General features: G+C 48.1%; 1 protein-coding gene across 1 annotated transcript; it reads left to right on the top strand.

The window, feature by feature from the left end:
* Positions 1-22: 22 nt before the first annotated feature.
* dicer1 (dicer 1, ribonuclease type III) lies at positions 23-23,495 on the top strand (the record flags this gene model as incomplete). The annotated part of the gene is made up of 29 exons (XM_084438342.1): positions 23-136; positions 291-453; positions 1,331-1,461; positions 1,713-1,847; positions 2,990-3,150; positions 3,654-3,822; positions 3,975-4,199; positions 4,530-4,777; positions 5,557-5,689; positions 5,803-6,045; positions 6,261-6,415; positions 7,246-7,378; positions 7,496-7,571; positions 7,718-7,857; positions 9,027-9,206; positions 9,584-9,797; positions 10,001-10,154; positions 10,903-11,085; positions 11,290-11,395; positions 11,903-12,078; positions 12,974-13,322; positions 13,452-13,805; positions 14,461-14,613; positions 16,221-16,868; positions 17,496-17,754; positions 20,461-20,729; positions 22,623-22,785; positions 22,995-23,070; positions 23,330-23,495. 29 exons carry the CDS (start codon positions 23-25, stop codon positions 23,493-23,495), a joined length of 5,676 nt encoding a protein of 1,891 aa, XP_084294468.1.
* Positions 23,496-24,038: the final 543 nt, after the last annotated feature.

The raw sequence follows: 24,038 nt of genomic DNA, 5'->3' as shown, positions 1-24,038 counted from the left end.
GTGCTCCTCCTGACCGTGAAGCATGGCGGGCCTACAGCTGGTCACCCCCGCCTCCTCACCCATGGGGCCTTTCTTCGGTCTCCCGTGGCAACAGGAGGCCATCCACGACAACATCTACACGCCTAGGAAATATCAGGCGAGTGACGATCAATCAATCAATCAAAGCTTTATTTATTACGATACGGCAGCCGGCGTAGATGTTTCCCCCCGGCGCTTGTACACGGCTTGTCACTGATTGGTTGATGATCTGCTGTGTTTGTAATAGTCCCGCCCCTTGTCTGCCCTCTCAGGTTGAACTTCTTGAAGCAGCTCTTGAACACAATACTATCGTCTGCTTGAATACTGGCTCAGGGAAGACATTTATTGCAGTACTCCTGACGAAGGAGCTCTCCCACCAAATCCGGGGTGACTTCCAAGCAAACGGGAAGAAGACGGTTTTCCTGGTTAACGCAGGTAGCTCCGCCCTCCGCTTCCCCATGACAGTCACCATCTCAGCCGCGGAGCAGTTGACTACTAGAAAGTGCGCATTTGTTAAATATAGGGATACGTAAACTAGAGTTAAAGCCTAATTTATACTTCATAAAACGGCTCATGGCTCATGTCTTATGGCTCTTGGTTGCCATGGAATGGAATGCCTGGGCATTGTCTTTAGCTTCCATTCCATGGCAACCAAGAGCCACGAGACATGAGCCGTTTTCTGAAGTATAAATTAGGCTTTAACTCTGGTTTATGTCTCCCTATATTCCCATGTACCAAAGTCAGCGTGTTCTCAAGCCTTGGTATGTGTCTGGGGTAGAACAAGGAGAATGCGCGCATGAATTCATGAATCCCAAAATCGATCTTTTATTTAATGAATGAATGAAGGAATGAATAGTTCATTAATTGATTCAATCATTCATTCATTCATTTTTGGAAATCAGTATCAATACCCAGCCCTAGTATTAATGTGTTGCATAACTTGGCAGCCATGTTATTAAGGTAACAGCAAAAAAAAAAAAAAGGTTTTAGTAACACTAACCAAATCGATATCGAATCGAATTGAATCGTGATAATCGATTCTGAACCTTGTGAATCAGAATCGAATCGATTCTTGAAATTCGAATCGATACCCAGCCCTATCCAGCACTCACGGATAGTATCAACAGTGTATTTAACCCAGTTCTTAGCACGGGCATGCTGCGGAACAAGCGTTCGGGCCGGGGGCCTTCTTCAGTGTCACCATGTGTCTGGGGTCACCATCATCAGACAGCATCTTATCCTCTGCTTCCTTGTCTTTCTCTCCCCCCCCCTTCCCACCACACACACACACACACCTATTCTCGTTGCGCAGCAGCGTCTGTGGTTCAGCAAGCAGCTACTGTTCGGACCCACTCTGATCTCCAAGTGGGAGAGTACACCAGCGCAGAGAGAACCTCCACATGGACCGACGACCGCTGGAGCCGAGACATCGTCGAAAATCAGGTGGGCTTCAGCGTCACAGGGAAAAAAATAATTTATTCCAGGAACTACGGGTGATTATAACACTTAATACAGACAAGGTGGTCGTTGGATTGCCGAGATGAGCGCAATCTTTTACTGATGTAGCCCGGTTTTTCGACAGATGACAAAATAAAGACAATGTCTTTTCTGTGATTGACTTCAGGCTGTCTTGTTGAGATATTCCTCCCCTCGTCGTCTTTTGTCCCCCTGTCTAAATGTCCTTCCTCTTCCAGGTGCTCGTAATGACATGCCACATCTTCCTGCATGTCCTGAAGAATGGAATCTTGCCACTATCGAAAATCAACCTTGTGGTGTTTGACGAATGTCACCTGGCAATCACAGACCATCCCTACCGGGAGATAATGAAGGTGAAATTACACACTCTACGCATGCATTACAGTCGTGGACCGATCGAGTCCCCGTATGACAATCGTTATGTGAAAAGGAGCGTGGAGAGATGAGTAGTCATTATATCCAGCATCTTGGAAATTAGAAGGCGTGTCCGTTCATCTGTGTGTGTGTGTGTGTGTGTGTGTGTGTGTGTGTGTGTGTGTGTGTGTGTGTGTTTGTGTGTGTACGCAATTGTTTGCACAAGGCTGAATGTATTGGCAGCAAATTTGTTTTTGTCTTCTCTTCATAGTATAAGGAATTATGTATTTGAAAGCAATTTACTCTAAATATGGGAAATGTACATTGTAAGGAAACAAGATACTTTAGATCCAGTTACAGTTAGATCCATACATATGTGGACATTGACACTTTTCATCATTTTGGCTCTGTACACCACCACAATGGATTCTTTAAGTGCAATTCCTACCACATTCACCTGATTAGGATGTAAATACCCTCAAATTAAAGCTGAAATTCTGCACTTAAAGCACATCTTCATTGTTTAATTTCAAATCCATTGTGGAGGTGTATAGAGCCAAAATGATGAACTGTGTCAATGTCCAGATATTTATGTAACCCAACTGTCCATGTAAACCACACCATGGCGTACGTTAAAGATATGGGTTTTTGTAGGCAACTGTCTGAGCCAATCCCTTCCTATTAGGGTGGCAAATTTCAAGGAATTTCATTAATCGATAACTGTTAAAGGAATAGTAAAGGGAAAATGCATGTTTAGCCCTGTTTTAAGGTTACTTATGATCATATACAATGGTTCAGATCAAAACATTGACTGCACTTTTGAGAAAGTCTGATAATTGCTCTACCACCGTTTTGGTCATACAATGGATGTGGGTGGGCACCATGAAAAATCATTCAAAAAACATGTTAAACTCTCAATTTCAAAGACAAGAAACTCACCGAGGTGTTAGTTTGCGTTCTGACATATAATTCGCCATCAAGTAAGATTCTAGTTAATCTGGAAAGGCTTTTTAAAATATTTAGCATAGAACTATTTAGTCGCAGCACATACGTGTGTAAACTTCCGCAAACTGTGTATTAACATCCCTACTTCCTCTGGTCTCTCCAGCTATGTGTATTAACATCCCTCTGGTCTCTCCAGCTATGTGAGGGCTCTCCCTGCAGCCCTCGGATCTTGGGTCTCACCGCCTCGATCCTGAACGGGAAGTGCGACCCGTGTGAGCTGGAACAGAAGATCCAGAACCTGGAGCGCATCCTGCGGAGCAACGCAGAGACCGCCACTGACCTCGTCGTCCTGGACAGGTGTGGACGCTGCACATCCAATCAAATCAAACTTTATTTGTATAGCGCATTTCATACACAGAGGCAACACAGTGCGCTTTACAGAGAGCAATGGGAGGGTTGGGGGGGGGGGGGGTGGGCATGGGTCCCATTGCTCGGCGACATCGGCTAGTACGTGTCTTGGTAGCGTTGATTGGGCTAGTGATTGTAGATTTGCGGAGGTTTACTTAATCGTGATGAGGGTTTAGGTTGGGTAAAGGTTGGGACAAGGTTGGGTGTTGATGTTGGTGGAAGGTTGAGAGGAGATTTTAGGTTGGTGGAACGTTGACGAGGTTTAAGAACTTCTTTGGCTGTGTGGCTGTGTTCCTGTTTGCCTGTATGTATGGTTATGTAATGTGTGCGTGTGTGTTTGTGTGTCTGGGTGTGCGTGTGTGCGTGCGTGTGTGCGTTTGTGTGTGTGTGCGTGTGTGCGTTTGTGTGCGCGTGCGTGCGTGTGCGTGCGTGTGTGCGTGTGTGTGGTTCAGATATGCGTCCCAGCCCAGGGAGGTGGTGCTGGACTGTGGGCCGTACCTGGACCGGAGCGGCCTCTCCGAACGCCTGCTGGAGGAGCTGGACGAGGCCCTCCTCTTCCTCAATGACTGCAACATACGAGTGGCGCGTGACGACCGCAACCCCACCTTCATATCTAAACAGGTGCAAACTTTGGTTGATGTTGGACAGTATTTACAGTGAGTTTTTCCAAAGGGCAGAAATCAAACACGGTTTTAATGATAATTTTATAAAATTTGATTCAATTCATGGCGGTTTATCATCATAGCGGTTCTGGTTCCACCCCGACTCTCCAGGTTCTGAGCGACTGCCGGGCGGTGCTGCTGGTCCTGGGTCCGTGGTGCGCCGACAAGGCGGCGGGCGTCATGGTGCGCGAGCTCCAGAAATACATCAAGCACGAGCAGGAGGAGCTCAACCGCAAGTTCCTGCTCTTCACCGACACCATCCTGCGCAAGGTGCACGCCCTCTGCGAGGAGCACTTCTCGCCCGCCTCGCTGGACCTGAAGTTCGTCACTCCCAAGGTAGGAGGGGGAGTGTGGGGGGGGGGGCAATAAAAAGACCCTGCCGATCACTCCGTTTTCACATGTTAGGGTGTGTGTCCACCGGCGAGCTGTGTTTTAGAGCTGACGCGGTTTTCTCGTTGTTTACAATGGGTAATGAGCTCTAGGGCGCTATAGAGACGAGAGCTGAGTTCCAAGCGCTTTTTAGCGCTATAGCGCCGTGATCTCTAGGCTTTTTGTAGTTGAAAAAAGCTGAACTTTTTGGGCCAGCGCGCCCAAAAAGTGAAACCCAGACCCAGCGGTGATGGCTGCTCTGAAACTCAGCCTTGTTTCCGTCTCCCCCCCCCCCAGGTGATCCGGCTGCTGGAGATCCTCCACGAGTACAAGCCCTTCGAGCGCCAGCAGTTTGAGAGCGTGGAATGGTACAACAACCGCAACCAGGACAACTACGTCTCCTGGAGCGACTCCGAGGACGAGGACGAAGACGAGGAGGTGGAGGTGAAGGAGAAGCCCGAGGCCAACTTCCCCTCGCCCTTCACCAACATCCTGTGCGGGATCATCTTCGTGGAGAGGCGCTACACGGCGGTGGTCTTGAATCGGTAGGTTTCGTGGTCGGCGCACTTCTTGTGTTACTTCGTTTCTGGTGTTACTTTGTTTCTGGTGTTACTTCGTTTCTGGTGTTCATTTCTGGTGTTACTTCGTTTCTGGTGTTACTTCTTTTCTGGTGTTACTTCCGGTGTTCATTTCTGGTGTTACTTCATTTCTGGTGTTACTTCATTTCTGGTGTTACTTCATTTCTGGTGTTACTTCATTTCTGGTGTTACTTTGTTTCTGGTGTTACTTCATTTCTGGTGTTACTTTGTTTCTGGTGTTACTTCATTTCTGGTGTTACTTTGTTTCTGGTGTTACTTCATTTCTGGTGTTACTTCGTTTCTGGTGTTTCTTCATTTCTGGTGTTACTTCATTTCTGGTCAGAAGTAGAAAACCAAACAAAAACTTTTTTTTGTTTGTTTTTTTTCAAATCCTAATGTACATAATCCATCCAGACCCTTACTTATCTCATCCCCGTTTATTGTGTAATTTGTGTTAATTTGTGAAATGGTAAATTTTGTTTTTGTAAATTGTAACTTGTAAATTTGGAACTGAGTATTAGAGTTTATCTGTAGCATAATCTTGGAGCCGGCAGCAGCATTTCACTGTCACTGTACACCGTTCATTACTGTACATGTGACGAATAAGAGAATCTTGGATGTTTCTATACATAACTTTCTTTGTTTTCTCTCTAGTCAGATGTGTGTTAAACCTCAGATTGCTTTTTGAAGTAGAAGATGCATCAGAGCAGTGATTTCAGAACTCACAGCGTCTTCTCTCTCCTCAGGCTGATAAAGGAGGCGGGGAAGCAGGACCCAGAGTTGGCCTACATCAGCAGCAACTTCATCACGGGCCACAGCATCGGCAAGAACCAGCCCCGCAACAAACAGATGGAGGTGGAGTTCAGGAAACAGGAGGAGGTGGGAACCGGCCGACATTTTCTTCTTGACTGATGACGTTCCTTATTTATGAGTCAGTAAAACGGAATCAACGAGGGGGATGATGTCTGACGCGCTTTTAAAATGTTGCTCAGGTCCTCAGAAAATTCCGGGCCCACGAAACCAACCTGCTCATCGCCACCAGTATTGTGGAGGAAGGCGTGGATATCCCAAAGTGCAACCTGGTGGTCCGGTTCGACCTGCCCACTGAGTACCGGTCCTACGTGCAGTCCAAGGGCCGCGCCAGGGCGCCAGTCTCTAACTACATCATGTTGGCCGACAGCGAGAGGACCAAAACCTTCGAGGAGGACCTCAAGACCTACAAGGCCATAGAGAAGGTGACCTAGAGAGACGGTTTTCCAGTAGATGTTCCTCAGGCCCAATGTCTGTGAAGGTTTCATGTTTCTGAACTGTTCTTAAACCATTTGAGTTGATTTGATGGCCGTTCAGTTGACATCCCAACCGTCGGTTGAAATTTGAACATGCATAGAAGGTCCCCACAAAGCTGGTTCTGAGAGGAGAGGAATCCTTAATCTAATTTTCCTTTGTCCAGATACTGAGGAACAAGTGTTCCAAGTCATCGGAGGTGAGCGAGTTTGAGGTGGAGCAGGTGCTGGATGATGACAACATCCTGCCGCCCTACGTGCTGCGTTCTGAAGACGGAAGTCCCCGGGTCACCATCAACACAGCCATAGGACACATCAACAGGTATTAGGGCTGCACGATTATGACAAAAAAAAAAATTGCGATTATTTGCTTCAAAATGGTCATTGCGATTAATAATTGCGATTAATATAATATTAATATATAATAACCAAAATGCTCCCAAATCACAGACATTGATCCCTTTCTTGCTACTAACTCACTGACCTCGTTTTCGCTCATTTTGTCACTACTCACGGCTGCAGGTACTCTTGTGACACTTGTCTTGACCTACTGCTATCTGTCTTCTCAGTGAAATTGCTGTGCACAGCGCACTCAGCGGGAACGCATGTGATTGGTCAGACAGCATAAGCGCCTGTGATTCGACCGTGTAGTCCTAGCACACTCAATTAAAAGAGAAATTATTAATCACATTAATTGCGGCCTTTTGCGATTAATTAATCGCGGAGGTCATAATCGCGATTTCAATTAATTCACGATTAATTGTGCAGCACTAACAGGTATGTGCAACTACTATGACCCCCCCAAAACACCCGGGGTCTCTGGACTCCTGTAAAGCCCACTGTTCTGTTGGGTTGTGCTCGAGGACGTCTTTTTCATAATACTTTTTATAACACATTAGCCTTTTAACTCATGTACATATTGTCTCATATATAGTCTATGCTTTATCCATAACCATGTACAGCCTCATTATAGCCTTATTGCTTCACTTCTATCTAGTGTGCATTTTTAGATTTTGATTATCTAACTTTTTTTATTCAGAAATTTGGTCAAATTCCTCGTACGTGAGGAACGCGGCAAATAAACCTGATTGTGAGATGTTTCTCCCTGCTGTTGATGGTGTGTTTATGACCCCTCTCCGCCCTGGGCTACAGGTACTGCGCCCGGCTGCCCAGTGACCCCTTCACCCACCTGGCGCCCAAGTGCAAGACGGCAGAGCTGAAAGACGGCCGTCACCAGTCCACGTTGTACCTGCCCATCAACTCCCCTCTGCGGGTGCCCGTCAAGGTGGGCCGGTCGCTGGAGCTTTTTAGAAACGATCCGGTTGAGACGGTGCTTTGGTCTGATGATGACACATTACATCATCGTCAACTGTTTTTTTCTTTGGTTTCTTCTTCATCGCAGGGGCCCACGATGAACTGTGCAAGACTGGCAGAGAAGGCAGTGGCACTACTGTGTTGTGAGAAGCTTCACAAAATAGGTAAAAAGTAACAATCGCAAACAAGAAAAGAAAAAAAAAAAAGTTTGTCAACCGATACACCCCACAACTTATTTTGGGATTCATCAACGTCTCTCGCCTCCCTCTCCCTCCCTCCCCACGCCCTCTGCACCCCCTCTCTGAACCAGGCGAGCTGGACGACCACCTGATGCCGGTGGGCAAGGAGACGGTGAAGTACGAGGAGGAGCTGGACCTCCACGACGAGGAGGAGACCAGCGTCCCCGGCCGACCGGGCTCCACCAAGAGGCGGCAGTGCTACCCGAAAGCCGTGAGTCGCCGCTCTGAACCACACTCCCCTTCACTACCAGGGTAGCCTACCGTACGTTCACCGGTAGCGCCGGCTGTTAACATATTGCTCCTATATTATGTTCTTTACGGTAAAGTAAGCGCCTCTTAGTGGTTACGCTTGCGTGGCAGGAGTAGAGTTCGAGTCGGGTAGTAGGCTGGCTATGTTATGTGCTTATTGGTTGTGGATGATACTGGATAAAAGAGCAACGGAATGAAAGTGGTGTCCTTTGGATTAAACATCGTGTTTATTGGACTTTACATCGATATCTCTGGAGAGGACCTTTGTTCAATTTCTCCGGGGGGCTCTCATTGACATTTCCTTTCTGATGTGGAGCTGTGCTTTGTATGAAGGGCAACAAGATCATTTTAATTTGACTAAGCACTCTAAACATTGACCAGTGTACTTCTAGTCTCACTCAATTTGAATGACCCTCTAGTCTAGCAAACAAAGGATAGGATTAGGTAGTTAAGTTCTTTTCAAAATCTTTTTAAGACAGGATATTCACAGGATTTTGTATCCTTTCATTGGATAAGCCTCTGAGTTACTACCCTGCATTAGCGGAGGTCAGAGGTCAAAGCTACAAACATCGGTCAGGAGCAAGGCCCCTATATGTCTTTGTCATTACATCACTGTGTTTTCTTTGTCTATCAACAAAGGTCGCAAATGCACATAGTTCCTAAATTAGCTTAAGGGAGTATTACACCGTAGGTATTAAAACCGTATACTGTATCAGACTGGGGTCTCCCTGAGAGATCGGGTGAGAAGTTCAGTCATCCGGGAGAGACTCGGAGTAGAGCCGCTGCTCCTTTGCGTCGAAAGGAGCCAGTTGAGGTGGTTCGGGCATCTAGTGAGGATGCCTCCTGGGCGCCTCCCTAGGGAGGTGTTCCAGGTGTGTCCGGCTGGGAGGAGGCCGCGGGGTAGACCCAGGACTAGGTGGCGGGACTACATCTCCACACTGGCCTGTGAGCGGTTAAAGATTCCCCAGGCAGAGCTGGTTGATGCTGCTAGGGAAAGGGATGTCTGGGGCCCCCTTGCTGGAGCTGCTGCCTCCGCGACCCGACCCCGGATAAGCGGATGAAGATGGATGGATGGATGGATACTGTATCAGTTGAGATTGCCATGTTCTCTCTGTGTGCATGTGTCCCCAGATACCTGAGTGTCTACGGGACAGTTACCCGGTGCCGGAGCAGTCCTACTACCTGTACGTGATCGGCATGGTCCTGACCACGCCTCTGCCAGACGAGCTCAACTTCCGCAGGAGGAAGCTCTACCCCCCCGAGGACACTACCAGGTGCTTCGGCATCCTGACGGCCAAACCTATACCTCGGGTAAGGGATGTTTCGATAGTTGTTCTTTCTTCCAAACGTGTTTTTGATGCGTTGTACTTGTCTTTATACAAGACACATATGCCTTGTGTGCATGAATGTTCTTCGTTTTAGGCGTTATTTCCACCAGGCACTTTCTGATTAGGCCGAGTACCTTCCCTAGCTGGTCACGTTTTCAACTGTCATAAGTAAATATTGTCAAGTAAAAGCTCTTAAGTAGACACACCTACCTCTCTTCCGAGTAAAAGTTCTTAAGAGAGACACCTACCTCTCTTCTCCCAAATACCCCCACTTCCCAGTAGACACACCTACCTCTCTTCCAAGTAAAAGTTCTCCTAAGTAAAAGTTCTTAAGAGAGACACCTACCTCTCTTCCCCCAGATCCCTCACTTCCCAGTGTACACGCGCTCGGGGGAGGTGACCATCTCCATCGAGCTGCAGAAGTCTGGCTTCACGCTCGGCGCGTCCCAGCTGGACCTCATCACGCGCCTCCACCAGTACGTCTTCTCCCACATCCTGCGGCTGGAGAAACCGGCGCTGGAGTTCAGGCCCACGCAGGCCGACTCCGCCTACTGCGTTCTACCTCTCAATGTCGGTAAGGGTCGTGCGCAAACCTTGACTCGGCTGCCTCAACGAGGAGGGTCTCACTCGGCGCAAGATGCAATTGTTTGAAGACCTTGATTAAAAGGAAATGTAATAAACATGTCATAAGATGGGAACTTAGGAGCTGAATGGAGTTTCTTGAGCTTCAGTTTGTATTGCTGACATTGCTTTTTTTTCTTTTTTTTTTTCTTTTAGTTGACGATTCCAATATTCTAGATTTGGACTTTAAGTTTATGGAGGACATCGAGAAGTCTGAGGCTCGCGTTGGTATTCCTACCACCCAGTACACCAAGCAGAACCCCTTCAACTTCAAACTGGAGGACTACCAAGACGCCGTCATCATTCCAAGGTACGGTCACCTCACTACATTCCGATAGATTAAAAATCCTTCTATATTTAGGCCCAAATCTATATTTCGGATCGAATTGCCTGCTACTATAGATTAACCGGTTATAGATTGACTACGTTCACCTCTTCGTTTTAACCAAACTTGTCAGTGCCTAGTCCTACTTATGACGCTATATGCAAATTCACGAAATAAAGGTTTGTTTATTGAGAATGGACCCTGGTTTTGTGTCCCGTTTTCAAAACGTATTCTTTCAAACACTCATACGGGCATTTTCCCTGTAGACAACAATTGTACAAACACTTTCTTTGCACCTCTGATGCATCGACTTTTAATAGGCGAGGAGCGCATGACGTCATTATATGCAAATTTATTATGTATTATAATGTATTTATTTGGGCTTGTTTTGGGTTTGACTTCAGGCCCAAAGGATTTGCAACCAAATATAAAAAATGACAATTTGATTCATGATTGTTAGTTTGTCCAATGAATTTTTGTGCCTTAAAAGGGGGCGGACCACATATAAAATAGTTTGTAATTCCTACACCGATCACCTGGTTTGGATGTAATTACCCTCAAATTAAAGCTGAAACCTGCACTTAAAGCACATTCTGATTGTTTCATTTCAAATCCGTTGTGGTGATGTACAGAGCACAAAATTCTGTCAATGTCTAAATATCTATGGACGTGACTGTAAATCTGGTAAATTGTCTCCATGTGTGACCTCATCCCAAACCCCTCCCCCACCCAGGTATCGCAACTTTGACCAGCCGCACCGCTTCTACGTGGCCGACGTGTACACGGACCTCACGCCGCTCAGCAGGTTCCCGTCGCCCGAGTACGAGACGTTCGCCGAGTACTACAAAACCAAGTACAACCTGGACCTGTCCAACCTCAACCAGCCCCTCCTGGACGTGGACCACACCTCCTCCAGGTCACTCCCTAATGATGATGAGGATGATGATGATGATTTGAGTTTAGCTTTCCGGTTTTGTCTTTTAATGCACCTCTGGTGAAAATCCCGAGCATCATATTTTTGGGCTTTTGAGTGAATTCTTAGGCTGTTTATTTCTCATTGTATTCCAGGTGTGTGTAGTGATTGTATTTTGATCGAGTGTGTACCGTCCTTCCCCTGCAGACTGAACCTGTTAACCCCTCGTCACCTGAACCAGAAGGGCAAAGCTCTGCCCCTGAGCAGCGCGGAGAAGAGGAAGGCCAAATGGGAGAGTCTGCAGAACAAACAGGTGATGTCTAGAGGGGGGCGACGCCCTCTGGCAGGGCTGGGTGCAATTGCAGGGTTTTTCCTGCATAGAGGATTTTTGGGCGCCCCCCAAAGAGATTTTAGCCAGTGCCAAAGGAAAATCAGTGCCAAAATGCTACAATTTGAGAATAAAAATAGCAATTCAAATCCTGTTGTGCAGTCCATCCCTCTTTCTTGCATTGTCAATGATTTGGACCACTAGTAATCAAGATAATTCATAGAGGTTATCAGTATCTTAAGCATTTTCATAAAACGGAAGTTTCCCCAAAAATGTTAGCGCATCACCCCCCAAAGACCCATTCTGAGCCAGGAAAAACCCAGAGTTGTATTGAAACGGCTATGGGTGAAGGTGAACAGTGGGCACAGCAGCTACTCCTCTCTTTGACACAAACAAACAATAACAAACAAACAAACAAGTGCATTCAGCAGAGGGTTTTGTTGTTCCACTGGCCTCAGTACGTGTTGTGTATCTCCTTCCCCTCCGGTGCAGATCCTGGTCCCAGAGCTGTGTGCCATCCACCCCATCCCCGCCTCCCTGTGGAGGAAGGCTGTGTGTCTACCCAGCATCCTCTACCGCCTTCACTGCCTCTTGACGGCCGAGGAGCTGAGGGCTCAGACGGCCAGCGACGCCGGCGTGGGAGCCCAGACGCTGCCCCCAGACTTCAGGTACGGCCTGTCCAGTCTATGATGGCCTGTCCAGTCTATGACGGCCTGTCCAGTCTATGATGGCCTGTCCAGTCTATGATGTCCTGTCCAGTCTATGATGGCCTGTCCAGTCTATGATGTCCTGTCCAGTCTATGACGGCCTGTCCAGTCTATGACGGCCTGTCCAGTCTATGACGTCCTGTCCAGTCTGATGGCCTGTCCAGTCTGATGGCCTGTCCAGTCTATGACGGCCTGTCCAGTCTGATGGCCTGTCCAGTCTATAATGGCCTGTCCAGTCTGACGGCCTGTCCAGTCTATGACGGCCTGTCCAGTCTATAGACTCCAGTTAGAGACGCACCGATCCATGGTTTTTCGTTTCCGCTCCGATTCAGATACCTGAATCTTCCGATACCGATACTAGCAATCTTTTTTCTTGAATAATTATTTATGATGAAATGAAATAATTATTAGCATTAACATACTTTATACACACCTTTTTTCTCTACTGTATTGTACTGTACTGCATTGAACTGTTTTTATTATTCGGATATCTATGCAACGTCGAGGAGCCGAAACTGTTTCCTCTACATCAACACAACAACACTACGCTACACTTACTACACACATTACTACTCTATAAACGACTCATTCTCCAAAATAAAAATGTTCCAGTCAGTGTTCGAACCCGAGGACTCCAGTATTGGACCTCCTATGCTTTCCTGCTACACCACCACAGGCCCTGTGATTGCGCAATCACCGGAAGCGGACACACGCGGCTGAAAACGTATCCGCCAGACGGAGGCAATTAACGCTGATTGTCTGCACTTAATTAACCCCATTATTTCAAATCCAAAGAACTACAACTGAGCCAGCACTAAATGCTTAGATCTTCATCGCTTTATTTATGATTGTCCAGGTATCCGAACTTGGACTTTGGCTGGAAGAGGTCTATCGACAGCAAGTCGTTCATCTCCTGTGCTGAGGACAGCGAGGATCACTGTAAACACCAACCAACTGTAGCACCTGACTCGCCTGCCACCCAGCAGCCCTGTAGTCACCGCCCTCCCCCGCCCGAGAAGGGCCACGACCCCTCCGAGGACCGCAAATCCCAAGATGCCGAGGGGTCAGAGGCGGAGCCTCGCGGCCGAGACCCAGTGTGCGCCCAGCGGCTCACTAACGGCACCGCCCTCGCCGACGAAGCGCACCTGGAGGGACGCGACAGGAACCGCCAACGCTCCCGGGCCGGCGCGCCGCCGGAGAGCCAAGCACCGACACAAACCACTACCTCAGCTCCCGCGCGGCTCTCTCAGAGCGCCGAACGCCGCAACTCGGCCCCTCTCACCCCGCCTCAGCCCCAGCCTCAGCCCCAGCCTCAACCCCAGCCCCGGACCCAGCCTCAGCCCCAGGCCAGCGATGAATGTAGACCAGAGCTCCGCGAGGGCCAAGGACGCGTGAATAAACCTACCTCAGAGTGCTGCCGCCCGGCGGCCACGGTGCCCGCCGCTCCCCCGGCACCCTCGCCCGACCCAGCTGAGACCCCCGTGGCCGGGGACTCCCCCAAGACTCTGGGGCCCAACCCGGGCCTCATCCTGCAGGCCCTCACCCTGTCCAACGCCAGCGACGGCTTCAACCTGGAGCGCCTGGAGATGCTGGGCGACTCGTTCCTCAAGCACGCCATCACCACCTACCTGTTCTGCACCTACCCAGACGCCCACGAGGGACGGCTCTCCTACATGAGGAGCAAGAAGGTGGGAGAGCTACACCTCACAGACCTTTAAGGGAATTAATGGAGGTGTTTGGAAGATGTGACCGCTACTAGAGGTTGGGTCCTGATGTAGGCGGTCCTCACAATACGCTAGAGGGCAAAATACTTCTCCATTTTATTTATATTACAAAAAATTCAAGTTGCAAAGAACCCACTCAATATAACAAGAGTTTTAGGATCACTAAATAGTAATATTCTGTCGTCAAAGTCCACGTCCTGTGAGAAGTGTGAACAGCTCTGAATCTTTGAAGCCCTTTTTCTCTGCTTAGTGATTCCAGGTGTACCAACATTCACAGAAACATATCTTCAAATATTTGCATGCATTTCAATGCATGGCACATCATTTGAAAGCTTACATTTACACTTTCATAATCTATAAAAAAAAAACTGAGAAATGACCTTGCCCTGCATCAGGACCAAACCTCCAGTGATGGTCACATGCATGTATGGAATTGTTTTAGTGTCTAGTGTTCATGCTGTTTTTATTTAGATTTGCATTTATTTACAAGATATCCATAAAGATTTAAAAAAACAAACAAGCAAAAACATCTATGGTGTGGTCACGTCATGTGTGCTACATAATACTCTGACATGAGCCGTTTTCAATTCTGTTTTATTCCCTTCGTCCTCAACGCCAGGTGAGCAACTGTAACCTGTACCGCCTGGGGAAGAAGAAGGGTCTACCCAGCAGGATGGTGGTGTCCATCTTTGACCCGCCGGTCAACTGGCTGCCCCCTGGCTACGTGGTCAACCAGGACAAGAGCAGCACCGACAAGTGGGACTCGGATGAGGTGCGCAGTGGTCATTTACCCCCCCACCCGGCAGTGGCTCTCTTACCCCCCCCCCCCCCCCCCCAGCAGTGGCTCTCTTACCCCCCCCCCCGGCAGTGGCTCTCTTACCCACATTTGTCCGTCTCAATCTCTCGGTAGTGGTTGTGTGCTTGTGAGCATTTACACAACTTGTCCACAAGAGGGCAGGGTTCCCTCTCGCGCTGATGGGTTTCCATCACCATGTATCAGCATCCTATCAGTGTAATGATCGGGTCATGTTCTTTTGACAGACTGATGTGCAACAGTCATCATTCTCCCTATATAAGTTACCCACAGGAAACTTAAAATGACTGAATATGTTATGTTATAAAATTAGTCTAAAATGCTTATGTAATCTAGCAATATATTGCCTCTATTTGTCTGTATATATATATATTTATACACGGGTGAAAATTTACTTTTTGGCTCACGGTGAGTCACCTGCCAAGGGGACTGTAGATGAAAAAAATCTACCGGCCAAGTATATATATTTTTCAGATAGCCTTCCCAAATCTAGTCGCCAATTGGAAATTTGACCTGCATTTGGCCCGGTGGCAGGTGTTAATTTTCAGCCCTGTTTATACAGTATATATATAGAGTTGTTGGATATGTTGGATGTTCCTTTGATCATTTTTTGTACAAGAGTAGGAGGCAATAACCGAGAGGATATGGCCCGTGGTTGTTGTTGAGACGGTTTCTCTGGCCGGTTACTGGTGAAGTGGTGAAGTGGTGTATGTCCAAACGGGCTGAGGTCAACCGCCATGTTTGATTTTGGGAGGTTGCATGGTCTGCATTTTCTTAGCGTGAGTAAGAGAGAGATTGTGTGTGTGTGTGTGTGTGTGTGTGTGTGTGTGTGTGTGTGTGTGTGTGTGTGTGTGTGTGTGTGTGTGTCTGTGTGTGTGTGTGTGTGTGTGTGTGTGTGTGTGTGTGTGTGTGTGTTACTGTATGTCCTCACTAAAAAAGATCTTCAGTCACATCCCTGGTATTATTACAGTATCAAATGACAGGGACATTATCATTCAGGCCCAATGAATATGCATCGTTTTCTTCCCACATGGTCAACTTTGAGGGTTATAAATGGTTATAAACGTAGCGTTCGGGCCCTTTCCTCAGATATTGAGTTGCTTCAGAGCCATGAGTCATAGATTTGGATGGTCAGCGTCTCCTCACACATCAAAGGGCCGTCAGCTGGCGTAGTACTGCGGTTAGAATGAAACCCTGAGACTATAATCTCCGCAAATCCCAGGGAAGGTCTTGACCGCATCTTTTTAAGAGTCAAAAGTGCCCCAGGCGCGGGATTAGCTGGGCTTATTTTGATAAGACATTAATACATTTCAGGTTGTAATCCATCCTTTTTTTTTTTTTCTTCCTTTTATCTGTCCTCTTCTCTCACTATCCGTCTTGACGGTGTCTCTTCTCTTCCGGGTCCTCCGCTGTTTTGTCGTTCACTCTCTCTCTCTTTCTTCTCTCTCTTTTCTGTCCCTCTGTGTGTCTGTGTCCTTCTCTCTCTCCCCTTTACTCCCTTTGCATCCCTCCTTTTCTCTTTCCCGTCTGACGTTCTCCCCCTCCGCCCCCGCCCCCCCCGTCAGGCCAAAGAGGACCCCCTGGCCAACGGCAAGGCCAGCGAGGACGAGGAGGAAGAGGTGGAGGAGGAGGCGGAGGAGGACGAGGAGCTGCTGTGGAAGGAGGAGGGCGAGCCCAAGGACGAGGTCAACATGGAGGACGACCTGGAGTACTACCAGGAGCACATCAAGTTCATCGACAACATGCTCATGGGCTCGGGCGCCTTCGGCAAGAAGATCTCCCTCGGCGCCTTCCCGCCCTCGCCCACGCCGGCCACCGTGTCCTCGCCGCCCCCCTCCGTGGCCGCCGACCCCCCCTACGAGTGGAAGCCCCCCAAGAAGTCGCCCCCGCCCGCCGCCGCCCACTACACCTCGGACGGCGGCGGCAGTGGCGGCGCCGCCGAGGAGTTCGACTACAGCTCGTGGGACGCCATGTGCTACCTGGACCCCAGCAAGGCGGGGGAGGAGGACGAGTTCGTGGTGGGCTTCTGGAACCCCCTGGAGGAGAACTGCGGGGCGGAGCTGGGCAAGCAGTCCATCTCCTACGACCTGCACACGGAGCAGTGCATCGCCGACAAGAGCATCGCCGACTGCGTGGAGGCGCTGCTGGGCTGCTACCTCACCAGCTGCGGCGAGAGAGCCGCCCAAATGTTCCTCTGCTCCCTCGGACTCAAGGTGACGCCGCCCGACAACGCCCACGCTTTACCTGACCGGGGGGGGGGGGGTGCTTTACCTGACCGGGGGGGGTGGATTTCACAGAGCTGGTCAGTAAGTCTGACTTCTGCACAAAGTGAAAACCCGGAAAGCTATTTTTTTTACTTCATCATCATCACCTTTATTTAGTTTCTCAGGAATACAATTGAGGGGCAGGCACTCATTTTCAATGTAGCCGAGATTACACAACAAGCAGCAACAATAAAAACAATGTTATACTATAAGATCATCACAAATAATATAATTTAAAATTAAACACAATAAACCAGTACAGGTAAAGAATATAAAATAGAACAACTTGTGACTTCAGTAATGTTCCAGATATGAAGAGTTTTCAGGTTTTACTCATTGCAAAAGTCATGTTTACTCAGTTAGCCAGCTTTGTGAAACACCCCCAAGGACTAAGTTTAATCCCTAGATGACATGACAAACGGACAGCACAGGATCAGTGTTGGGTCACCTAGAAAAGTGAATTCAAAATGGAGACGGGCCATATTTGTGTGTTTTTGGCTGAGGTGCTCAATGGGAACTATCATTCATTTATTCATTCTCATTTATTCATTCATTCATTTATTCATTTTCAAACAGGTGCTGCCGGTGCAGAGGAAGAGCGTGAAGGACGCGACCGAGGTCACGACCGCCCAGGTCACGACCCTTGACCTCCAGTACGGCTGGCTGAAGATCCCGCCGCGCTGCATGTTCGACCACCCGGACGCCGAGCGCACGCTCTGCCACCTCATCTCCGGCTTCGACAACTTTGAGAGGAAGATTAACTACACGTTCCAGAACAAGGCCTATCTGCTGCAGGCGTTCACACACGCCTCCTATCACTACAACACCATTACAGGTGAGGCTGCAGACGCATACTTTCAAAAGGGTTTATGTGTGTGTGTTTATATCTCATGTTGGCTATTCTCCGTTACGTCTGTAGGCTACACTCGCGGCTCACATTCTCTACTCTACGATCGACTTGTTGGTGCCTGGAATATTCTGTGCAATATGCCTGAATATTTATCAGATTTTGAGGATATAGAAGATGACTTGGAATATGATGGACGCCGATCGTAGCGTAGAGAATGTGAGCCGTGAGTGTAGCCTACAGACGGAGAATAGCCAGTCTGCGCGCTGTGCGCATGCGTGCTGGAGCAAGTGGGGAAGCTATTTCGTTTCTAAAGACGTTTCTAAAGATCATATTACAGAGGCATGTGAAAAACCACAACAAGCCCTCGCTCTATGTAAGCACAACTAGCGATTCATAAAGACAGATTGATGAAAACAACCGTTTCGCGGGAGAAAATAGATTTTTTTAGAAGCTGCATTCTCAGTGCCCCGTCCGCCGCCATTACATGGATATACTGGCTCGCGCTGGATTTTAAATTTCTTCTACAGGCCTCTGAATTACACCAAAGTTATCTCGGTGAGTCAAACGTCGTATAATATGCCGTAAATAAGGTCCAGGTTGTCAAAAACGAGCATTCTCCTTTAAGATGTGCTTTAAGTGCAGACTTTCATCTTTAATTCGAGGGTATTTACATCCAAATCAGGTGAACGTGGTTGGAATTACAAACCACGTTATACGTCCCCTCCCCCCCTCTTTTTAAGGGACCAAAACTAATTGGACAGTTGGCTGCTCAGCTGTTCCAAGTGTGTGTTATTCCCTCGTTATGTAATTTACAAGGAGCAGATAAAAGATCTAGAGTTCATTTCAAGTGTGGGACTTCCATTTGGAATCTGTTGCTGTCAACTCTCAATATGAAATCCAAAGAGCCGTCACTATCTGTGAAGCAAGCCGTCACCAGGCTGACAAATCAAAACAAACTCATCAGAGAGAAAACATGACGATCAAGAACCCTCCCCAGGAGGTAGACGTATCTGTGTCAAAGTCAACAATCAAGAGAAGACAGAAAATTACAGAGCGTTCACCGCAAGATGTAAACCATTGGTGAGCCTCAAAAACAGGAAGTCCAGATTAGAGTTTGCCAAACACATCTAAAAGAACGCCTGTAGACTTCTGGAACAGTATCCTGTGGACAGATGAGACAAAGATCAACTTGGACCATGATGGGAAGAGAAGAGTATGGAGAAGGAAGGACCTGCTCATGATCCAAAGCATACCAGCTCATCAGTGAAGCATGATGGTGGTAGTCAGGAGGTCTCCTGGCTCAGAATGGGTCTTTGGGGGGTGATGTGCACTATTTTTTGTGGGGAAACCTTTGTTTTATTCCGAGTAGCCTACCACCATATATTGTATAGGCCTTTATTAGACCTATTCGCTGTTGTTCTGACTGAGCTCACTTTTCACAATTGCTGGAAATCTCCCGACATGACACAAAATGGATATGAAGCCAAAATGTTTAAGATACTGATAACCTGTCTATTAATGATCTTGATTACTAGTGGTCCAAACCATGGACAATGCAAGAAAGAGGGATGGGCTGCACTTGAAACAAACTATCCAACACATTTGGAGAGGATTTGAATTGCTATTTTTGATCTCAATTTTTAGCATTTTGGCACTGGTGATTTTCCTTTGGCTCTGGCTAAAATCTCTTTTGAGGGCGCCAAAAATTCCTCTACGCAGGAAAAACCCTGGGTAGTGTTATGGCGTGGGCATGTATGGCTGCCAATGGAACTGGTTCCCTTGTATTTATTGAATGCTGACAAAAGCAGCAGGATGAATTCTGAAGTGTTTCAGGCAATGTTATCTGTACATATTCAGCCAAATACTTCAGAACTCATTGGACGGCGCTTCACAGTGCAGATGGACAATGACCCGAAGCATACTGCGAAAGCAACCAAAGAGTTTTTCCAAGGCAAAGAAGTGGAATGTTCTGGAATGACCAAGCCAATCACCTGACCTGAATCCAGCTTAGCGTGCATGTCACTTGCTGAAGACAAGACCGCCCAAAGAACAAGCAGGAACCGATCACATAAGTTCATCACTAGGGACGAAACCCGGCGTCTGGTGATGTATATGGGTTCCAGACTTCAGGCTGTCATCGACTACAAAGGATTTGCAACCAAAATATTTTTTTCAAAAAAAGACCAATTACCTTTGGTCCCTTAAAAAAGGGGAGGGTTCCGCATATTAAATATTGTAATTCCTACACCCTTCACCGGATTTGGATGTAAATACCCTCAAATTAAAGTTGAATGTCGGCACTTAAAGCACATATTGAATGTTTCATTTCAAATCCATCCATCCGTCAACTGCCGCTTTATGCACAGTATACACACAGACACAGATATAAAACATATAAACAGATATATGTAACAGTTATATATATCTTTATTTTATTTTTATTTTTTTAAATAACAGTACTTGGGGCCTGTTCCCTCTTCCCAATCTCCTACTCTGACTCTGCCACTACAGCTACTGATCTTTCCATCCAGTTTCAAGTAACCAGTAATTTTCCGTCAATCCAATACTGTTGTAATACTGCCACGTTGGAATCGAGTGTCATTGGTGGCTCTCCAGTGTGCTTACTTTGGGTCCGGCTGCTCTACAATTCATCCGTCCTCTTCCTGACATGGCTCACTCCCTCGCCCTCAGATTGTTACCAGCGGCTGGAGTTCCTCGGCGATGCAATCCTAGACTACCTCATAACCAAGCACCTTTACGAAGACCCTCGGCAGCACTCGCCCGGCGTGCTCACCGACCTGCGCTCGGCCCTCGTCAACAACACCATCTTCGCCTCGCTGGCCGTCAAGTACGACTACCACAAGTACTTCAAGGCGGTGTCGCCCGAGCTTTTCCACGTCATCGACGACTTTGTGCAATTCCAGCTGGAGAAGAACGAGATGCAAGGCATGGACTCCGAGGTAGGTGGCGCTCTCGTTGTTAGGTGGCGCTCTCGTTGTTAGGTGGCGTGAGTGGTTCTCGTTGTTAGGTGGCGTGAGTGGTTTTGTGGCTGCGTCTTGTCGTGGGAGATTGTGTGCGTGTTGGGGTTGTGCTTGTGTGAGATTGTGTGTGTGTTGGGTTTGTGCTAGTGGGAGATTGTGTGTGTTGGGTTTGTGCTAGTGTGAGATTGTGTGTGTGTTGGGTTTGTGCTAGTGGGAGATTGTGTGTGTTGGGTTTGTGCTAGTGGGAGATTGTGTGTGTGTTGGGTTTGTGCTAGTGGGAGATTGTGTGTGTTGGGGTTGTGCTAGTGGGAGATTGTGTGTGTGTTGGGGTTGTGCTAGTGGGAGATTGTGTTCGTGTTGGGTTTGTGCTAGTGGGAGTGTGTGTGTGTTGGGGTTGTGCTAGTGTGAGGTTGTGTGTGTGTTGGGTTTGTGCTAGTGTGAGATTGTGTGTGTTGGGGTTGTGCTAGTGGGAGATTGTGTGTGTGTTGGGTTTGTGCTTGTGTGAGATTGTGTGTGTGTTGGGTTTGTGCTAGTGGGAGATTGTGTGTGTGTTGGGTTTGTGCTAGTGGGAGATTGTGTTCGTGTTGGTTGTGCTAGTGGGAGATTGTGTGTGTGTGTGTTGGGTTTGTGCTAGTGGGAGATTGTGTGTGTGTTGGGTTTGTGCTAGTGTGAGATTGTGTGTGTGTTGGGTTTGTGCTAGTGTGAGATTGTGTGTGTGTTGGGTTTGTGCTAGTGGGAGATTGTGTGTGTGTTGGGTTTGTGCTAGTGGGAGATTGTGTTCGTGTTGGTTGTGCTAGTGGGAGATTGTGTGTGTGTGTGTTGGGTTTGTGCTAGTGGGAGATTGTGTTCGTGTTGGGGTTGTGCTAGTGTGAGATTGTGTGTGTGTTGGGTTTGTGCTAGTGTGAGATTGTGTGCGTGTTGGGTTTGTGCTAGTGTGAGATTGTGTTCATATTGGGGTTGTGCTAGTGTGAGATTGTGTGCGTGTTGGGGTTGTGCTAGTGGGAGATTGTGTGTGTGTTGGGTTTGTGCTAGTGGGAGATTGTGTGCGTGTTGGGGTTGTGCTAGTGGGAGATTGTGTGCGTGTAGGGTTTGTGCTAATGGGAGATTGTGTGTGTGTTGGGTTTGTGCTAATGGGAGATTGTGTGTGTGTTGGGTTTGTGTGTTACTGGTTTTTTCTCCCCTCTGTCTCGCCAGTTTTAGTGCTGCGAGTCAAGAAATATTTGCCGGAATGTTATCTTGGCTTTTTGGGCCCTCTTGCATATGATCAACATTCTGACTGTCAGCGACTATGAATCTGTTTTGTGTTTTGGTGATTTTGAGTATTGAGGGGGAAATGCAGTTGGAATTAATTTATCTTGAAATAGCTATCTTGGCATGAATCTCCTCCCATTTGAGTGGAGCTATTTCTATCCCTAAGGCACAACATCGGATACCCTAAGAGAAATAAAATCAATAAAATAAAATTCCTTCTTAATGGCACAAATACAGCAGGACATCAACAAACAAAGATTTAAACTCTTACGGTTTCCTTGTACTGGGTCCAAACAGTTGTACTGTATGATCTCCATGGAAGATTCCTTGTAATCATGAGTTTAGCAGCTCATGTTACACCATGTGGGCCTGTAGATACAGTCTGGATGCCTGTTGGGGATCTGTGTGACTTGACTTCCTCAAAGTTTATATACGTCTTTCCACAGATAAATATTTTTTCCTCAGCTTGCCGTCTCCCTCTTTTGTCACAGAATTCAAAACTAGTCGTGCGCGCGATGACAAATATACTAAGTGAAAATGTTGAGCGGTATTTGTGAAACCCCCCCTTGAGAAAACACCTGATTTTCTTTGCCCTAACAAATCAACGTGTGTTTTTCTCAGCTGCGCCGTTCCGAGGAAGATGAGGAGAAAGAGGAGGACATCGAGGTCCCCAAGGCCATGGGGGACATCTTCGAGTCGCTAGCCGGCGCAATTTACATGGATAGCAGGATGTCACTAGAGACGGTGTGGCAAGTGTATTATCCAATGATGAGGCCCCTTATAGGTAAGGAGAACGGCAAATGGAGGGAAACTACACCACAATTTGATTTCCCTCTCTCTTGATTGTGCGGCAGCTCCTGCAGGGAGGCCCGTTATTCGCCATGATGTGCAAATGTTCTCATATTTCCTGTCCTGATGACATCATACTGAGGAGTCCTTCTAAAGTTCTTCCTTATCTTTTTCTTCTTCTTTTTTTTCTTCCCCCTCTTGCAGAGAAGTTCTCGGCGAATGTGCCGCGCTCTCCGGTGAGAGAGCTGCTGGAGATGGAGCCCGAGACGGCCAAGTTCAGGTGGGGAGGAATCCGCCGTGGTGTCCCGCTCAGCTTCTTGTTTAATAGAATTTACTCTGAATTGTTTTGTTTGGCTCTCATAAAACTGCTTATATTTTTACAATCATCCTAGGTAATCGTTGTGTGCATCCAAAACAAATCAAACTTTATTTGTATAGCACACTGGGTGATGCAGCTATGCCTTACCTGTCGGCCGAGCCGCCGCAATGCTTAAACGTCCACCTCGGGTTCTAACCGTGCCTCCCATGTTCCCCCTCAGCCCTGCGGAGAGAACGTACGACGGGAAGGTCCGCGTGACCGTGGAGGTCGTGGGCAAGGGCAAGTTCAAAGGCGTGGGCCGCAGCTACCGAATCGCCAAGTCTGCGGCCGCTCGCAGGGCCCTGCGCAGCCTCAAAGCCAATCAACCTCAGGTCCAGATCAACTGAGCTTCTCTCTCGCGCCAGCGTCGTCCGACGCCAGGAACCACCGCTCGCTACAGATACAGCAACACGTTAGCCCGGTATAGCGCCACGTTAGCCCGGTATAATGCCATGTTAGCCCCGTATAGCGCCACGCTAGCCCGGTATAGCGCCACGTTAGCCTGGTATAGCGCCACGTTAGCCCGGTCTAGCGCCACGCTAGACGGGATAGCGCCACGTTAGCCCGGTAAAGCGCCACGCTAGCCCGGTATAGCGTCACGCTAGACGGTGTAGCGCCACGCTAGACGGGGTAGCGCCACGCTAGACGGGATAGCGCCACGCTAGACGGGATAGCGCCACGCTAGACGGGATAGCGCCACGCTAGACGGGATAGCGCCACGCTAGCCCGTTATAGCGCCACGTTAGCCCGGTATAGCGCCATGCTAGCCCGGTATAGCGCCACGCTAGCCCTGTAACACAGCCGAGGCAGCCTGGCAACACTGTGGCGACGAGGGGCGGAGTCACAACTCAACAGGCGGGCCAACGCCGCCGCAACGGATTTCACATGGG

Source organism: Borostomias antarcticus, assembly GCF_949987555.1.
Source record: "Borostomias antarcticus genome assembly, chromosome: 5".
NCBI lineage: Eukaryota > Metazoa > Chordata > Actinopteri > Stomiiformes > Stomiidae > Borostomias > Borostomias antarcticus.
Note: the sequence above shows the minus strand (reverse complement) of the source record. Positions and strands in the feature narration are given on the sequence as shown.